Here is a 19428-nt window from a genome sequence, read left to right as displayed (position 1 = left end):
TGGGAATCGGGATGGCAGGCGGAGCACTCCTCGTCCATCTCAGGTGAGTAAGCACCAACCTCACCCAGAGCCCCCTGTTGGTCACATGTTCGTTTTAGTAACTTTCCCCTTGTTTTCTCCCTCTTTCCAGCATAAGGCGCTAGTCGATTCAGGCGCAGCTGGAAACTTTATGGATCGTGGGCTCGCATTAAGGCTAGGGATTCCCCTGGTATCGTTGGACCAACCTTTCCCCGTGCACTCCTTAGATAGCCGACCATTAGGGTCAGGACTGGTCGGGGAGGCCACGGTGCCACTGGACATGGTAACGCAGGGGGATCATGGAGAACGGATTAGTCTCTTCCTCATTGATTCTCCTGCGTTTCCAGTGGTGCTGGGGATTCCCTGGCTGGCCAATCACAATCCCAATATTTCGTGGAGACAGGGGGTTCTCAGAGGGTGGTCAGAGGAGTGCTCAGGCAGGTGTAAGGGAGTTTCCATCGGTGCGACGACGGTGGAGAGTCCAGACCAGGTTTCCACAGTGCGCATTCCCTCAGAATATGCCGATTTGGCTATCGCCTTCTGTAAAAAGAGGGCGACCCGATTACCACCTCATCGACGAGGGGATTGCGTGATAAATCTCCAGGTAAACGCTGCACTTCCCAGGAGTCATGTGTACCCATTGTCACAAGAGGAGACGTTGGCTATGGAGACATATGTCACGGAATCTCTGAGACAGGGGTATATACGGCCCTCCATGTCACCCGTCTCCTCGAGTTTCTTTTTCGTGAAGAAAAAAGATGGAGGTTTGCGCCCGTGCATTGATTATAGAGGTCTAAATTCCATCACAGTAGGGTTCAGTTACCCACTACCTCTCATCGCTACGGCGGTGGAATCATTTCACGGCGCGCGGTTTTTCACGAAACTGGACCTCAGGAGCGCTTACAATCTGGTGCGTATCCGGGGAGGAGACGAGTGGAAAACCGCATTCAGTACCACATCGGGCCACTATGAGTACCTCGTCATGCCGTACGGGTTAAAGAATGCTCCAGCCGTCTTTCAATCCTTTGTTGACGAGATTCTCAGGGACCTGCACGGGCAGGGGGTGGTGGTGTATATTGACGACATCTTGATTTATTCCGCCACCCGCGCCGCGCATGTCTCCCTGGTGCGCAAGGTGCTTGGACGACTGCTGGAGAATGACCTGTACGTCAAGGCTGAGAAATGTGAGTTTTTCAAACGAGCCGTTTCCTTCCTAGGGTATCGCATTTCCACCTCGGGGGTGGTGATGGAGGATGACCGCGTTAAAGCCGTGCGTAATTGGCCGACTCCGACCACGGTAAAGGAGGTGCAGCGGTTTTTAGGGTTTGCCAATTACTACCGGAGGTTTATCCGGGGCTTTGGTCAAGTTGCGGCTCCCATTACCTCACTGCTGAAGGGGGGTCCGGCGCGCTTGCGCTGGTCAACAGAGGCGAACAGAGCGTTCGGTCGCTTGAAGGAGCTGTTTACCGTTGCTCCAGTGCTGGCTCATCCGGATCCCTCTTTGGCATTCATAGTGGAGGTGGACGCGTCCGAGACTGGGGTGGGGGCCGTGCTATCACAGCGCTCGGGCACGCCACCCAAACTCCGCCCGTGCGCTTTCTTTTCTAGGAAGCTGGGGCCGGCGGAGCAGAACTATGACGTGGGGGACAGGGAGTTGTTAGCTGTGGTCAAGGCTCTGAAGGTGTGGAGACATTGGCTTGAGGGGGCTAGGCACCCTTTCCTCATCTGGACTGACCACCGTAATCTCGAGTACATCCGGGCAGCTAGGAGACTGAATCCGCGTCAGGCCAGGTGGGCCATGTTCTTTACCCGTTTCCGGTTCACGATCTCCTATCGGCCAGGTTCACAGAACACGAAGGCCGACGCACTGTCCCGCCTATATGACACCGAGGAGAGGGCCATCGATCCGGCTCCCATTCTTCCGGCGTCGTGTTTGGTAGCTCCGGTGGTATGGGAGCTGGACGCGGAGATCGAGCGGGCGTTACGGTCGGAACCTGCACCATCGCAGTGTCCGGCAGGTGTTCAGTACGTACCGCTTGGTCTCCGTGATCGATTGATTCGATGGGCCCATAATCTCCCCTCTTCGGGTCACCCTGGGATTGAGAGGACAGTGCGGAACCTGAGGGGGAAATACTGGTGGCCCACCTTGGGTAAAGACGTGCGGTTCTATGTTTCCTCCTGCTCGGTGTGCGCTCAGAGCAAGGCTCCTCGACACCTGCCTAGAGGGAAATTACACCCCCTCCCCGTTCCACAGCGGCCGTGGTCACACTTGTCAGTGGACTTCCTCACTGACCTTCCCGTATCTCAGGGGAACACCACTATCCTGGTCGTTGTGGATCGGTTCTCGAAGTCCTGTCGTCTCATCCCGTTGCCCGGTCTCCCTACGGCTCTGCAGACTGCGGAGGCACTGTTTACCCATGTCTTCCGGCACTACGGGGTGCCCGAGGACATCGTTTCTGATCGGGGTCCCCAGTTCACGTCCAGAGTTTGGAGGGCGTTCATGGAACGTTTGGGGGTCTCGGTCAGCCTGACCTCGGGTTTCCACCCCGAGAGTAATGGGCAGGTTGAGAGGGTGAACCAAGAGGTGGGTAGGTTTCTAAGGACGTATTGCCAGGACCGGCCCAGAGAATGGGCGAGATACGTGCCATGGGCAGAAATAGCCCAAAATTCTCTGCGGCACTCATCTACCAACATGTCACCGTTCCAGTGCGTGTTGGGCTACCAGCCGGTCCTGGCTCCATGGCACCAGAGCCAGACCGAGGCTCCTGCGGTGGAGGATTGGGTACAGCGCTCGAAGGACACATGGAGAGCCGTCAAGGACGCACTCACCAAGGCGAGTGGACGGCAAAAGAAGAGCGCTGACCAGCACCGCAGTGAGACCCCTGTGTTTGCACCGGGGGATCGAGTCTGGCTCTCGGCTAGAAACCTGCCCCTCCGCTTGCCCTGCCGGAAGCTGGGTCCGCAGTGTGTAGGGCCGTTTAAAGTCCTGAGGAGGATAAACGAGGTGTGTTACCGATTACAACTTCCATCTTACTACCGTATTAACCCCTCGTTTCATGTGTCTCTCCTCAGGCCGGTGGTGGCTGGTCCCATGCAGGAAGGTGAGGTGCCGGAGGTTCCTCCCCCCCCGCTGGACATTGGGGGGTCCCCGGCGTATAGGATACGCGCCATTCTGGACTCCAGACTTCGGGGGGGGGGCCTACAGTACCTCGTCGACTGGGAGGGGTACGGCGCGGAGGAGAGGTGCTGGGTACCCAGGAGGGACATTTTGGACCCCCCACTACTGAGGGAGTTCCACCGCCTTCATGGGGATCGCCCTGCACCTCGTCCTCTGGGTCGCCCTCGAGGTCGGTGGCGGCGCGCTGCGGGAGCCGCGCGTCAGGAGGGGGGTACTGTCACGAATCCCACCGAAGGTGGCTCCCCTGCCTGCTCGGGCGGCGCTCGGCGGTCGTCGTCGCCGACCTACTAGCCGCCGCTGATCCTTTTTTCCTTTTCGTTTGGTATGTCTTATTGTTTGCACCTGTTCCTCATTTGGTTTATTGATTTTTGGTTATTTAAGCATGGTTAACCCGCCCAGTGTTGTGCGGGATTATTTAGCGTCAGGTTGTGTTTTTTGTATTTGGATGTGCTGGCGATCTACTACTATTATCTTATATTCATGCTATGCACCTGTTGTGGGCAATTTGCATTTTTTCCACGCCGGTTGTGTTGGCGTCGTTTGTGTTGTGTTTTATTTAATAAACACAAAGTTCCTTACCTCTGCTCTCTGCGCCTGACTCCTACCACCACTCCTAGCAACTCTTGACAATAATATAATAAACACACAGAAATACGAGCATTTGGTCATGAATATGGTCAAATCTGGAAACTATCATTTCGAAAACAAAACGTTTATTCTTTCAGTGAAATACGGAATCGTTCCGTATTTTATCGTACGGGCGGCAACCCTAAGTCTAAATATTGCTGTTACATTGCACAACCTTCAATGTTATGTCATAATCATGTAAAATTCTGGCAAATTAGTTTGCAACGAGCCAGGCGGCTCAAACTGTTGCATATACCCTGACTCTGCGTGCAATGAACGCAAGAGAAGCGACACAATTTCCCTAGTTAATATTGCCTGCTAACCTCGATTTATTTTGGCTAAATATGCAGGTTTAAAAATATATACTTCTGTGTATTGATTTTAAGAAAGGCATTGATGTTTATGGTTAGGTACAGTCGTGCAACGATTGTGCTTTTTTCACAAATGCGCTTTTGTTAAATCATCCCCCGTTTGGCAAAGAAGGCTGTGATTCGATTGGTTATATGCAACACAGGACAAGCTAGTTAACCTAGTAATATCATCAACCATGTGTAGTTAACTAGTGATTATGTGAATATTGATTGTTTTTTATAAGATAAGTTATTGCTAGCTAGCAACTTACCTTGGCTCCTTGCTGCACTCATGTAACACAGTTTCCTCGTGGATTGCAATGTAATCAGCCATAATCGGCATCCAAAAATGCAGATTACCGATTGTTATGAAACTTGAAATCGGCCCTAATTAATCGGCCATGCCGGTCGACCTCTAGTCTGAGCACTGATGGAGGGATTGTGCGTTCCTGGTGTAATTCGGGCAGTTGTTGTTGCCATCCTGTACCTGTCCCGCAGGTGTGATGTTCGGACGTACCGATCCTGTGCAGGTGTTGTTACACGTGGTCTGCCACTGCGAGGACGATCAGCTGTCCGTCCTGTCTCCCTGTAGCGTTGTCTTAAGCGTCTCACAGTACGGACATTGCAATTTATTTCCCTGGCCACACCTGCAGTCCTCATGCCTCCTTGCAGCATGCCTAAGGCACGTTCACGCAGATGAGCAAGGACCCTGGGCATCTTTCTTTTGGTGTTTTTCAGAGTCAGTAGAAAGGCCTCTTTAGTGTCCTAAGTTTTCATAACTGTGATCTTAATTGCCTACCGTCTGTAAGCTGTTAGTGTCTTAACGACCGTTCCACAGGTGCATGTTCATTAATTGTTTATGGTTCATTGAAAGAGCATGGGAAACAGTGTTTAAACCCTTTACAATGAAGATCTGTGAAGTTATTTGGATTTTTAAGAATTATCTTTGAAAGACAGGGTCCTGAAAAAGGGACATTTCTTTTTTTGCTGAGTTGAGTTAACTGCTAGCTAGCTAGTTAGTCAATGTACTGAGTCAGAACAAGCATAGCTAGCTATACAGCCTGATACCAGTGATGGCGTAGACCTTAACCTGCATGTTGTTTGTGCAACAGTATCTTCTAAATCAATGCGAAATAGGCGAAGAATGAATATGTTAGCAACATGAAGTAGCTAAGAGATTAATGTACTGCAGTATGTCACCATCAGCCAGACATCGCTGGCTGGCATCTAGTACTGCAGTATGTGACCGTCAGCCAGACATCGCTGGCTGGCATCTAGTACTGCAGTATGACACCATCAGCCAGACATCGCTGGCTGGCATCTAGTACTGCAGTATGTGGCCATCAGCCAGACATCGCTGGCTGGCATCTAGTACTGCAGTATGTGACCGTCAGCCAGACATCGCTGGCTGGCATCTAGTACTGCAGTATGACACCATCAGCCAGACATCGCTGGCTGGCATCTAGTACTGCAGTATGTGACCATCAGCCAGACATCGCTGGCTGGCATCTAGTACTGCAGTATGTGACCATCAGCCAGACATCGCTGGCTGGCATCTAATACTGCAGTATGTGACCGTCAGCCAGACATCGCTGGCTGGCATCTAGTACTGCAGTATGTGACCGTCAGCCAGACATCGCTGGCTGGCATCTAGTACTGCAGTATGACACCATCAGCCAGACATCGCTGGCTGGCATCTAGTACTGCAGTATGTGACCGTCAGCCAGACATCGCTGGGTCGTTGAGTATGGGGGGGAGGGGTGAGAGGGGAGTGAGGAAATGGGCCGGAGGGGTGGGGGGGCTGGCTGGCAATGCACCTGATGATCTATTGAGCCGCACAGAGCCGCTCAGGCTTCCAGTGTCACCGGCTCCAGTTCCAAGTCAACCAGGAACTATTGCGTCAGGTTCATTTTAGGATCTTATTGAAGCACTACACACTCAGATCACAGGAGAGACGATACAGTACTGGTTTATAAGCCCAAACTGGTTTCTGGGTATTTTTTCCCATTTACTGTAACTCTTGATAGCTACTGTTCTGTCACTCTGACAACTGTTGACGTGAAAAGGGGCTTTTGTAAAGGAATTTGATGGATTATAACAGGGATATTATGTGGTAATGTTTTCTCTCTTCTCCCTCAGGGTGTCCTACTCTGTGCACGTCTCTGATGACTACCCAGGTAAGAGACTTGCGTCTTCACTGTCTCGACATGAGCTCACTGTGTCTCCTGCATGTTTGTAGTCATTATACTACCACGAGATGTAATGACAGTCTTACGAAGGCTTCATAGAAACAAACAAGTTGACTTAGCGGTTTTTTTTTATATTAAAGTGCACGGTGTGAGAAGTCTGTTTTATAATTCACAGAGGTGTACCCAGCTCACCGTCTAGGTATGATGTGATCATATAATCATATCTTATATTATATCCTGAGCTGCCATCATGCATGATATTAGTTGACTGACCCCTGACCTCTAACCTCAGGCTTGAGTGACTCACATCGGGACTCAGTGCCTGGGAGCGTCCAATAAGGCCATGGCACTTGTTGCACAACGCCTCCGTAGATTCTAAAACTATAGAGTATCTATCCCCAATGGCACCCTATTCCCTATATATAGTGCTCCTAGGACTCTGGTCAGATGTAGTACACTACAAAGGGAATATAGTCAAAATGTATTTGTCAGAGCTATATACAGGGAGTACCAGATCAATGTGGATCTATATACAGGGAGTACCAGATCAATGTGGAGCTATATACAGGGAGTACCAGATCAATGTGGAGCTACATACAGGGAGTACCAGATCAATGTGGAGCTATATACAGGGAGTACCAGTACCAGATCAATGTGGAGCTATATACAGGGAGTACCAGATCAATGTGGAGCTATATACAGGAAGTACCAGTACCAGATCAATGTGGAGCTATATACAGGGAGTACCAGATCAATGTGGAGCTATATACAGGGATTACCAGTACCAGATCAATGTGGAGCTATATACAGGGAGTACCAGTACCAGATGAATGTGGAGCTATATACAGGGAGTACCAGATCAATGTGGAGCTATATACAGGGAGTACAAGTACCAGATCACTGTGGAGCTATATACAGGAAGTACCAGATCAATGTGGAGCTATATACAGGGAGTACCAGTACCAGATCACTGTGGAGCTATATACAGGGAGTACCAGATCAATGTGGAGCTATATACAGGGAGTACCAGTACCAGATCACTGTGGAGTTATATACAGGGAGTACCAGATCAATGTGGAGCTATATACAGGGAGTACCAGATCAATGTGGAGCTATATACAGGGAGTACCAGTACCAGATCAATGTGGAGCTATATACAGGGAGTACCAGATCAATATGGAGCTATATACAGGGAGTACCAGATCAATGTGGAGCTGTATACAGGGAGTACCAGTACCAGATCACTGTGGAGCTATATACAGGAAGTACCAGTACCAGATCAATGTGGAGCTATATACAGGGAGTACCAGTACCAGATCAATGTGGAGCTATATACAGGGAGTACCAGTACCAGATCAATGTGGAGCTATATACAGGGAGTACCAGATCAATGTGGAGCTATATACAGGGAGTACCAGTACCAGATCAATGTGGAGCTATATACAGGGAGTACCAGATCAATATGGAGCTATATACAGGGAGTACCAGATCAATGTGGAGCTATATACAGGGAGTACCAGATCAATGTGGAGCTATATACAGGGAGTACCAGATCAATGTGGAGCTATATACAGGGAGTACCAGTACCAGATCAATGTGCAGCTATATACAGGGAGTACCAGATCAATGTGGAGCTATATACAGGGAGTACCAGATCAATGTGGAGCTATATACAGGGAGTACCAGATCAATATGGAGCTATATACAGGGAGTACCAGATCAATGTGGAGCTATATACAGGAAGTACCAGATCAATGTGGAGCTATATACAGGAAGTACCAGTACCAGATCAATGTGGAGCTATATACAGGGAGTACCAGATCAATGTGGAGCTATATACAGGGAGTACCAGATCAATGTGGAGCTATATACAGGGAGTACCAGATCAATGTGGAGCTATATACAGGAAGTACCAGATCAATGTGGAGCTATATACAGGAAGTACCAGATCAATGTGGAGCTATATACAGGAAGTACCAGTACCTGATCAATGTGCAGCTATATACAGGGAGTACCAGTACCAGATCAATGTGCAGCTATATACAGGAAGTACCAGATCAATGTGGAGCTATATACAGGAAGTACCAGTACCTGATCAATGTGCAGCTATATACAGGGAGTACCAGTACCAGATCAATGTGCAGCTATATACAGGAAGTACCAGATCAATGTGCAGCTATATACAGGAAGTACCAGATCAATGTGGAGCTATATACAGGAAGTACCAGATCAATGTGGAGCTATATACAGGGAGTACCAGTACCAGATCAATGTGCAGCTATATACAGGGAGTACCAGTACCAGATCAATGTGCAGCTATATACAGGAAGTACCAGATCAATGTGGAGCTATATACAGGGAGTACCAGTACCAGATCAATGTAGAGCTACAGTCGTATGAAAAAGTTTGGGCACCCCTGACCATTTCCATGATTTCCATTTATAAATAATTGGGTGTTTGGATCAGCAATTTAATTTTGATCTATCAAATAACTGATGGACACAGTAATATTTCACTAGTGAAATGAGGTTTATTGGATTAACAGAAATTGTGCAATATGCATCAAAACAAAATTAGACAGGTGCATAAATTTGGGCACCCCAATAGAAAAATCACATCAATATTTAGTATAGCCTCCTTTTGCTAAAATAACAGCCTCTAGACGCTTCCTATAGCCTCTAATGAGTGTCTGGATTCTGGATGAAGGTATTTTGGACCATTCCTCCTTACAAAACATCTCCAGTTCAGTTAGGTTTGATGGTTTCCGAGCATGGACAGCCCGCTTCAAATCATCCCACAGATTCTCAATGATATTCAGGTCTGGGGACTGGGATGGCCATTCCAGAACATTGTACTTGTTCCTCTGCATAAATGCCTGGGTAGATTTTGAGCAGTGTTTTGGGTCGTTGTCTTGTTGAAATATCCAGCCCCGGCGTAACTTCAACTTTGTGACTGATTCTTCAACATTATTCCCAAGAATCTGCTGATATTGAGTGGAATCCATGCGACCCTCAACTTTAACAAGATTCCCAGTACCGACACTGGCCACACAGCCCCACAGCATGATGGAACCCCCACCAAATTATACTGTGGGTAGCAAGTGTTTTTCTTGGAACGCTGTGTTCTTTTGCCGCCATGCATAACGTCCCTTGTTATGACCAAATAACTCAATCTTTGTTTCATCAGTCCACAGCACCGTATTCCAAAATGAAGTTGGCTTGTCCAAATGTGCGTTTGCATACCTCAAGCGACTCTGTTTGTGGCGTGTGTGCAGAAAAGGCTTCTTCCGCATCACTCTCCCATACAGCTTCTCCTTGTGCAAAGTGCGCTGAATTGTTGAACGATGCACAGTGACACCATCTGCAGCAAGATGATGTTGTAGGTCTTTGGAGGTGGTCTGTGGGCTGTTTTTGACCGTTCTCACCATCCTTCGTCTTTGCCTCACCGATATTTTACTTGGCCTGCCACTTCTGGCCTTAACAAGAACTGTGCCTGTGGTCTTCCATTTCCTCACTATGTTCCTCACAGTGGACACCGCACAGCCCTCCATGTGCTCGCCAGAGGTAGCCTGACTGCCATTAGGTACCGAGATGAGATCCTCTGACCCCTTGTGAGACCATATGCTGGTGTGGTTGGCCCTGGGTTCCTCCTAATGCAAGACAATGCTAGACCTCATGTGGCTGGAGTGTGTCAGCAGTTCCTGCAAGAGGAAGGCATTGATGCTATGGACTGGCCCGCCAGTTGATTATTTTTGTGTGATTTTGTTGTCAGCACATTCAACTATGTAAAGAAAAAAGTATTTAATAAGATGATTTCTTTCATTCAGATCTAGGATGTGTTGTTTAAGTGTTCCCTTTATTTTTTTGAGCAGTATATATATATATATATATAATTGATTTACCCCAAAACATTATGGGTATTGGAAATGATGCAGACAATTACATTGATGGAAGCCACAATCTAGCTGCAATATTAAAACTGATCTACACCCTAAAAAAATGTAAATTCCCCCTGCATTAAAAAAAAAAGCTTTTCTTCTAATCGACCTAAATGCTTTGTTGGTCCTAGCTCCTGTTAGCTCACATGAGAGATGTGGGCTAGTGGAACTGTTGGATCCATATTAGTTGGCTTATTTTGAACATTTTAAATCCACTAAATCCCCTATCTGGTTCAACCTCCGGGTGCCATGCAAACTATTGTGTGTTAGGTCACTTTATGAACGGGATATCTGTGTTCTGAGTACTTATCTAGTTGAATGTGATATATGGGTTATGAGTACTTATCTAGTTGAATGTGATATATGGGTTATGAGTACTTATCTAGTTGAATGTGATATATGGGTTATGAGTACTTATCTAGTTGACTGTGATATATGGGTTATGAGTACTTATCTAGTTGACTGTGATATATGGGTTATGAGTACTTATCTAGTTGACTGTGATATCTGGGTTATGAGTACTTATCTAGTTGAATGTGATTATATGGGTTATGAGTACTTATCTAGTTGACTGTGATATATGGGTTATGAGTACTTATCTAGTTGACTGTGATATATGGGTTATGAGTACTTATCTAGTTGAATGTGATATATGGGTAATGAGTACTAATCTAGTTGAATGTGATATATGGGTTATGAGTACTAATCTAGTTGAATGTGATATATGGGTTATGAGTACTTATCTAGTTGAATGTGATTATATGGGTTATGAGTACTTATCTAGTTGAATGTGATACAGTTGAAGTTGGAAGTTTACATACACTTAGGTTGGAGTCATTAAAACTCATTTTTCAACCACTCCACAAATTTCTTGTTAACAAACTATAGTTTTGGCAAGTCGGTTAGGACATCTACTTTGTGCATGACACAACAAATTTTTCCATCAATTGTTTACAGACAGAACTGAAAAAGTGTGTGCGAGCAAGGAGGCCTACAAACCTGACTCAGTTACACCAGCTCTGTCAGGAGGAATGGGCCAAAATTCACCCAACTTATTGTGGGAAGCTTGTGGAAGGCTACCTGAAACATTTTACCCAAGTTAAACAATTTAAAGGCCATGCTACCAAATACTAATTGAGTGTATGTGAACTTCTGATCCACTGGGAATGTGATGAAAGAAATAAAAGCTGAAATAAATCATTCTCTCTACTATTATTCTGACATTTCACATTCTTAAAATAGTGGTGGTGGGTGGGTCTAACTGACCTAAGACAATTTTTACAAGGATTAAATGTCAGGAATTGTGAAAATCTGAGTTTAAATGTATTTGGCTAAACTTCCGACTTCAACTGTATATGGGTCATGAGCACTTATCTAGTTATCTTCCAAATGAAGTGTCTTCTTTCTTCTTTTCTCAACCCAGATAACACATACGTGTCAAACTCTGAGAAGGAGGATGAGGTTCTAGTCACCAGAGACCAGATCCCCGTCATCTTCCACAGAATAGCAACAGGTTCGTTTGCTTATCAGACTGTCTGTAGTCTCTCTGCTGTTTTATCTCTGTTTATCAGACTGTCTGTAGTCTCTCTGATCAGACTGTCTGTAGTCTCTGTCTGTAGTCTCTCTGCTGTTGTATCTCTGTTTATCAGACTGTCTGTAGTCTCTCTGATCAGACTGTCTGTAGTCTCTCTGCTGTTTTATCTCTGCTTATCAGACTGTCTGTAGTCTCTCTGCTGTTTTATCTCTGTTTATCAGGCTGTCTAGTCTCTCTGCTGTTGTATCTCTGTTTATCAGACTGTCTGTAGTCTCTCTGATCAGACTGTCTGTAGTCTCTCTGCTGTTGTATCTCTGTTTATCAGACTGTCTGTAGTCTCTCTGCTGTTTTATCTCTGCTTATCAGACTGTCTGTAGTCTCTCTGCTGTTGTATCTCTGTTTATCAGGCTGTCTGTAGTCTCTCTGCTGTTGTATCTCTGTTTATCAGACTGTCTGTAGTCTCTCTGCTGTTGTATCTCTGTTTATCAGACTGTTTGTTGGTATAGCAGATACTTAGATGAACAGATGTCCTGGCTAACTGTGTATTGTTGTGTGTGTGTGTGTGTGTGTGTGTGTGTGTGTGTGTGTGTGTGTGTGTGTGTGTGTGTGTGTGTGTGCGTGTGTGTGTGTGTGTGTGTTGTCAACAGAGATTAGGGTCAATAATGACGCCAACTGCTGCCTGTCCATCAAGTCAAAACTTCAGACAGACAAGAACCAGGTGAGATGTACATCACTGATTAATAACACATTATAAAGGCTCATACATGCTCATAGCAAGTCATTAAGCATTATAACGTCAGCAATTTAATATCAGTTTGTAGAGAACTTTTTCATTATGAAGTAGTGTGTAATAACTGTATAATAGTATGTAATATGTAACTGTATAGTATTATGTAATAACTATAATAGTATGTAATATGTATAACTGTATAGTATTATGTAATAACTATAATAGTATGTAATATGTATAACTGTATGGTAGTATGTAATAACTATAATAGTATGTAATATGTATAACTGTATAGTATTATGTAATAACTATAATAGTATGTAATAATGTGTAAGAACTGTTTAGTGTGTAAATATGTTAACTGTATGGTAGTATGTAATAACTATAATAGTATGTAATATGTATAACTGTATAGTATTATGTAATAACTATAATAGTATGTAATATGTATAACTGTATAGTATTATGTAATAACTATAATAGTATGTAATATGTATAACTGTATAGTATTATGTAATGACTATTAGTATGTAATATGTATAACTGTATAGTATTATGTAATAACTATAATAGTATGTAATAATGTGTAAGAACTGTTTAGTGTGTAAATATGTTAACTGTATGGTAGTATGTAATAACTATAATAGTATGTAATATGTATAACTGTATAGTATTATGTAATAACTATAATAGTATGTAATATGTATAACTGTAATAACTATAATTGTAATAACTGTAATTAACTGTTATTGTAATAACTGTAATTAACTGTAATAACTATAATATTATGTAATAACTATAATAGTATGTAATATGTATAACTGTATAGTATTATGTAATAATTATAATAGTATGTAATATGTATAACTGTATAGTATTATGTAATGACTATTAGTATGTAAAGTGTAGCAACGTGTGTAGTGGTGTAATTGTGGTGTAATAGTGGTGTAATTTAATAGTGGTGTAATAGTGGTGTAATAGTGTAGTGGTGTAATAGTGGTGTAATTTAATAGTGGCGTAATAGTGGTGTAATGTAATAGTGGTGTAATAGTGGTGTAATATTGGTGCAATAGTAGTGTGGTGTAATGTAATAAGGGTGTAATAGTGGTGTAATGGTATAGTGGTGTACTAGTGGTGTACTAGTGGTGTAATGTAATAGTGGTGTAATGGTGGTGTAATGGTATAGTGGTGTAATGTAATAGTGGTGTAATGGTGGTGTAATGTAATAGTGGTGTACTAGTGGTGTAATAGTGGTGTAATGTAATATGGTGTAATGTAATAGTGGTGTACTAGTGGTGTACTAGTGGTGTAATGTAATAGTGGTGTAATAGTGGTGTAATAGTGGTGTAATGTAATAGTGGTGTACTAGTGGTGTAATAGTGGTGTAATGTAATAGTGGTGTAATGTAATAAGGGTGTAATAGTGGTGTAATAGTATAGTGGTGTAATGGTATAGTGGTGTAATGTAATAGTGGTGTAATGGTGGTGTAATGTAATAGTGGTGTACTAGTGGTGTAATAGTGGTGTAATGTAATATGGTGTAATGTAATAGTGGTGTACTAGTGGTGTAATAGTGGTGTACTAGTGGTGTAATAGTGGTGTAATGTAATAGTGGTGTACTAGTGGTGTAATAGTGGTGTAATGTAATAGTGGTGTAATAGTGGTGTAATATTGGTGCAATAGTAGTGTGGTGTAATGTAATAAGGGTGTAATAGTGGTGTAATAGTATAGTGGTGTAGTGGTGTAATAGTATATTGGTGTAATAGTGGTGTAATAGTGGTTTAGTGGTGTAATAGTGGTGTAATAGTATAGTGGTGTAATAGTGGTGGTGTAGTTGTATAATAGTGGTGTAATAGTATAGTGGTGTAATGGTATAGTGGTGTAATAGGGGTGTAATAGGGGTGTAGTGGTGGAATAGTGGTGTAGTGGTGTAATAGTATATTGGTGTAATAGGGGTGTAATAGTGGTGTAATGGTGTAGTGGTGTAATAGTGGTGTAATAGTGGGGTAATAGTGTAGTGGTGTAGTGGTGTAATAGTGGTGTAATAGTATATTGGTGTAATAAGGGTGTAATAGTGGTGTAATAGTGGTGTAATAGTGTAGTGGTGTAGTGGTGTAATAGTATAGTGGTGTAATAGTGGTGGTGTAGTTGTATAATAGTGGTGTAATAGTGTAGTGGTGTAATAGTGGTGTAATAGTATATTGGTGTAATAGGGGTGTAATAGTGGTGTAATAGTGGTGTAATAGTGTAGTGGTGTAGTGGTGTAGTGGTGTAATAATATAGTGGTGTAATAGTGGTGGTGTAGTTGTATAATAGTGGTGTAATAGTGTAGTGGTGTAATAGTCGTGAAAAAGGTAATTCAAATAACCAAATTCAACCTAGCTAATTTCCGATTTATACGAAATTGTTTGGCCACAGAGGTAGCAAGACTGTACTTCAAATCGATGATACTCCCCCACTTAACATACTGTTTGACTAGTTGGGCCCAAGCTTGCTGTACAACATTAAAACCTATTCAGTCTGTCTACAAACAGGCTCTCAAAGTGCTCGATAGGAAGCCCAATAGCCATCATCACTGTTACATCCTCAGAAAGCATGAGCTCCTGAGTTGGGAAAATCTGGTGCAATACACCGACGCATGTCTTGTATTCAAGATCCTAAATGGCCTGGCTCCCCCTCCACTCAGTATTTTTGTTAAACAGAAAACCCAAACATATGGCAGCAGATCCACAAGGTCTGCCATGAGAGGTGACTGTATAGTTCCCTTAAGGAAAAGCACCTTTAGTCAATCTGCTTTCTCTGTGAGAGCTTCCCATGTCTGGAATACACTGCCATCAGACACACATAACTGCACCACATATCACACTTTCACAAATTGCATGAAGACATGGCTAAAGGACAATCAGATGTGTGAACATAATCCCTAGCTGTGTATTGCCGCTTTCCATGTTGTCTGTAGCTTGTGAGGTGTGGAAACACTTTGTTGCTTTTATGGATTTTGTCTTGTTGCTTTTTGTTCTATGTTGCTCTGTCTGTATGCTACATCTTGCTTGTCCTATGTTGCTCTGTGTGTGCTCACTGTTCAATGATTGTCTATATTGTAATTGTTTTTAATAACCTGCCCAGGGACTGCGGTTGAAAATTAGCCGGCTGGCTAAAACCGGCACTTTTACTGAAACGTTGATTAATGTGCACTGTCCCTGTGAAAATAAAATAAACTCAATAATAGTGGTGTAGTTGTGTAATAGTGGTGTAATGGTGTAATAGTGGTGTAATAGTATAGTGGTGTAATAGTGGTGTAATAGTATAGTGGTGTAATAGTGGTGTAATAGTGGAGTGATGTAATAGTGGTGTAATAGTATAGTGGTGTAATGTAATAGTGGTGTAATGTAATGTAATAGTGGTGTAATGGTGGTGTAATAGTATAGTGGTGTAATAGTGGTGTAATAGTATAGTGGTGTAATAGTGGTGTAATAGTATAGTGGTGTAATAGTGGTGTAATGGTGGTGTAATAGTATAGTGGTGTAATAGTGGTGTAATAGTATAGTGGTGTAATAGTGGTGTAATAATGGTGTAATAGTGGTGTGGTGTAATAGTGGTGTGGTGTAATAAAGGTGTAATGGTGGTGTAATAGTATAGTGGTGTAATAGTGGTGTAAGAGTATAGTGGTGTAATAGTGGTGTAATAGTATAGTGGTGTAATAGTGGTGTAATGTAATAGTGGTGTAATAATGGTGTAATGTAATAGTGGTGTAATAGTGGTGTAATAGTGGTGTAATAGTGGTGTGGTGTAATAGTGGTGTAATAGTGGTGTAATAGTATAGTGGTGTAATAGTGGTGCAATAGTATAGTGGTGTAATAATGGTGTAATAGTGGTGTGGTGTAATAGTGGTGTGGTGTAATAATGGTGTAATAGTGGTGTGGTGTAATAATGGTGTAATAGTGGTGTGGTGTAATAATGGTGTAATAGTGGTGTAATAGTGGTGTGGTATAGTAACACTGTAATAGTGTGTAGTAACAGGTATAGTAACGGTCTAATAGTGTGTAGTAACAGTTGTGGTAACTGTAGTAACGGGTGTAGTAACTGTGATAATGCTTGTAGTAACTGTGTAATAGTGTGTAATAATGTTTATAGTAACTAATAGTGTGTAGTAACAGGTATAGTAACTGTAGTAACGGGTGTAGTAACGGTGTAATAACATGTCTAACTTCCCCCCAGTGCCACTATGCCATAGAGGAGGACTCTGAGGGGGATGCTGACTCTGAGGAGTTTTACTATGGAGGTCAGGTAAGCATCAAGCCTCATCACTTCCATAACAACTGCTGTAATTTATTAACCAATTAGATCGCCAGTGTTCAGCCCTCTCTTAGCTACAGAGGCGGTAGATTTCTTAGGGCAGGTTTCCCCAGACACAAATTAAGCCTAGTCCTGGACTGAAAAGCACTTTGGAGAATATTTTTTTTGTTTTGTTTGTTGTCCAGGTCAAGGCTTAATCTGTGTCCAGGAGACCACCCTCAAGTGGCAGTAAGTAGAACTCCTTATATTGGGGTGAGACCCAGGAGCTCTAAGGAGAAGCCAGAAATCAAAGCTCCAGACCTCCCCAGGCTTCTCCACCTGATTCCATGGCAGATTTCCCTAAAGTAGCCCTAGACTCATCAAGTATATAAAGCTCTTTTATATTTTCAGTCCGCTCACTCAGAAAGAGACCCGAGGCTCATTCCTCATTCACCGTAGTGGGACGTTTCTATCACCCAAATGAAATCTTGACACAAAGTGACTTTCCGTATGGAAATATACGTCTGTTCTGATGAGCTACGGCTGCCTCCCTCTCTCTCTCTCCCTCTCTCTCTCTCTCTCTCTCTCTCTCTCTCTCTCGCTCTCCTCTCTCTCTCTCTCTCTCTCTCTCTCTCTCTCTCTCTCTCTCTCTCCCTATCTCTCTCCCCTCTCTCTCTCCCTATCTCTCTCCCCTCTCTCTCTCCCCTCTCTCTCTCCTCTCTCTCTCTCCCTCTCTCTCCCCTCTCTCTCCTCTCTCTCTCCCTCTCTCTCCCCTCTCTCTCCTCTCTCTCTCCCTCTCTCCTCTCTCCTAACTGTTGATTGGTGAACTTTGTTCGGCCTCTTGTGACAAAGCGACAGTTTCTGAAGTTTGTTTGAGTGATTAGTCAGTTTCTGTGAGTAGCGAGTCTGTTTAAAGATTGCTTCGTGACCGACGGAGGCATCCATCACAATCTGGACTAAATTTATGTTGCTTGCATCTGGGTTGCTCCATGTGTCACCCTCAAACAATTTGCCTGCAATTTAGTTGCATTGCATAGAAATCAAATCCTATTATAAGCCATTGTCTGTATGCAACGTCCAATCAGTGAGCAGAAACAAAGTTCACATGACTCGTCATATGGTTCCGGTCTGAACTCTGACCCGGTTGTCATGCCAACACCGCTGTCACAGTGCTGCCGTAAAGCACGCCGAAAAGATACATGCCGAGTGGGAAATATATAAATAAATAATTTCTTAGACCGCATGGCTAGTCATGTTTTATTTACATGGTCTGGCAGTCAATAAATGTGTCATTTTAAAAGTGAAACCAGACCTTTCTCTGTCCAGTTTCAACTGACATTGTCCGACATGACTACAGCTAGCTAGCTTAGCTCATTACTAGCTTGGTAAAACATTGTTTTGCAAAATGGGCAACATTTTGGCTAGCTATCTAAATTGTACAGTCTGCATTTTGTGTCTCGATGCTGTTACAATTACCAAATGTTTGGCTAAACAAATCATTTATGAAATCATGTGTATGTATGATAGGATTGGATGTTGCATGAAGTTTATATTTTGTTTGAATTGCTTCGTGTATCAGCATGTCACTTGGTGAGTGCATCTGCAACATAAGTTGCGTGACAGGCTTTAGAATTAAATGCCTCTCCCGTTGCAAAGTCAGTCACCGTAATATGGCCATCTTCCTCTGACGGGTATTGTGTGTGTGTGTGTGTGTGTGTGTGTGTGTGTGTGTGTGTGTGTGTGTGTGTGTGTGTGTGTGTGTGTGTGTGCCCTGTGGTGGCGCTTTGGGAAACGTGTCACGTCAGCGACACGTTATATATGGGCCCTATTGGCTATTCTTTAAAAGCTTCTAGATAAAAACACACTGTATTAACCTCCTAGATTGGAGGGTAACTAGTGGGTTTTAGGTGATATAATGTTAAAGCTGTCATAACAATTACAGAGTGAGTAGGACCTTGTTTCATATACCAGTGATGGTTTATATTCTTTGGATCTTTGATTATGTAGTATGGGGAGAAGGCAGGGATGTCATTTTTAAGGATTTTGGGCTCTAGCCAGTCGACCACCATTTTTACTAGCCCATGTACAAAATATGCCATAGGATATTTGAAAAGACAAAATGTCATGTTTTCTACTAGCCTGGTCTGAAAACGACTAGCCTCAGGCTAGCTTATAATCCATTAATGGTAGTAGGCCTAGATAATGTTTACTTGATGTCAGTAGATATACTGTAGTTAGTGTTTTCTTTATCAATAACATGACCAATGTTTTAAATAGGGGTGTGCTGATCTCATCATACCAGTAATCGTATGTTTCTACATCTTGATTGGAGTCCACCTTTGGTAAATTCAATTGATTGGACATGATTTGGAAAAGCACAGTGCATGTCAGAGCAAAAAAACCAAGCCATGAGGTCGAAGGAATAGTCCGTAGAGCGCCGAGACAGAATTGTGTCGAGGCACAGATCTGGGGATGACTCTTCCTAGAGCTGGTGTAACCGATGTGAAATGGCTAGCTAGTTAGCGGTGGTGCGCGCTAATAGCATTTCAAACAGTGACGTCACTCGCTCTGAGACCTTGAAGTAGTTGTTC

At 43.5% G+C, this 19428-nt stretch overlaps 1 protein-coding gene across 2 annotated transcripts in view; it reads left to right on the top strand.

Moving 5' to 3' along the window:
- The window catches only part of LOC115200642 (protein mono-ADP-ribosyltransferase PARP8), an 86158-nt gene that overhangs the window by 25167 nt on the left and 41563 nt on the right, over nucleotides 1-19428 (top strand). For both annotated transcript variants that reach the window (XM_029763845.1, XM_029763846.1), the window contains 4 exons: nucleotides 6313-6350; nucleotides 11723-11812; nucleotides 12481-12551; nucleotides 16781-16849. In XM_029763845.1, coding sequence (XP_029619705.1) covers nucleotides 6313-6350; nucleotides 11723-11812; nucleotides 12481-12551; nucleotides 16781-16849 — 268 coding nt within the window. The remainder of the gene's footprint in view (nucleotides 1-6312; nucleotides 6351-11722; nucleotides 11813-12480; nucleotides 12552-16780; nucleotides 16850-19428) is intronic.

Source organism: Salmo trutta, chromosome 9 (genome assembly GCF_901001165.1).
Source record: "Salmo trutta chromosome 9, fSalTru1.1, whole genome shotgun sequence".
In the NCBI taxonomy this organism is placed as follows: Eukaryota; Metazoa; Chordata; class Actinopteri; order Salmoniformes; family Salmonidae; genus Salmo; species Salmo trutta.
Note: the sequence above shows the minus strand (reverse complement) of the source record. Positions and strands in the feature narration are given on the sequence as shown.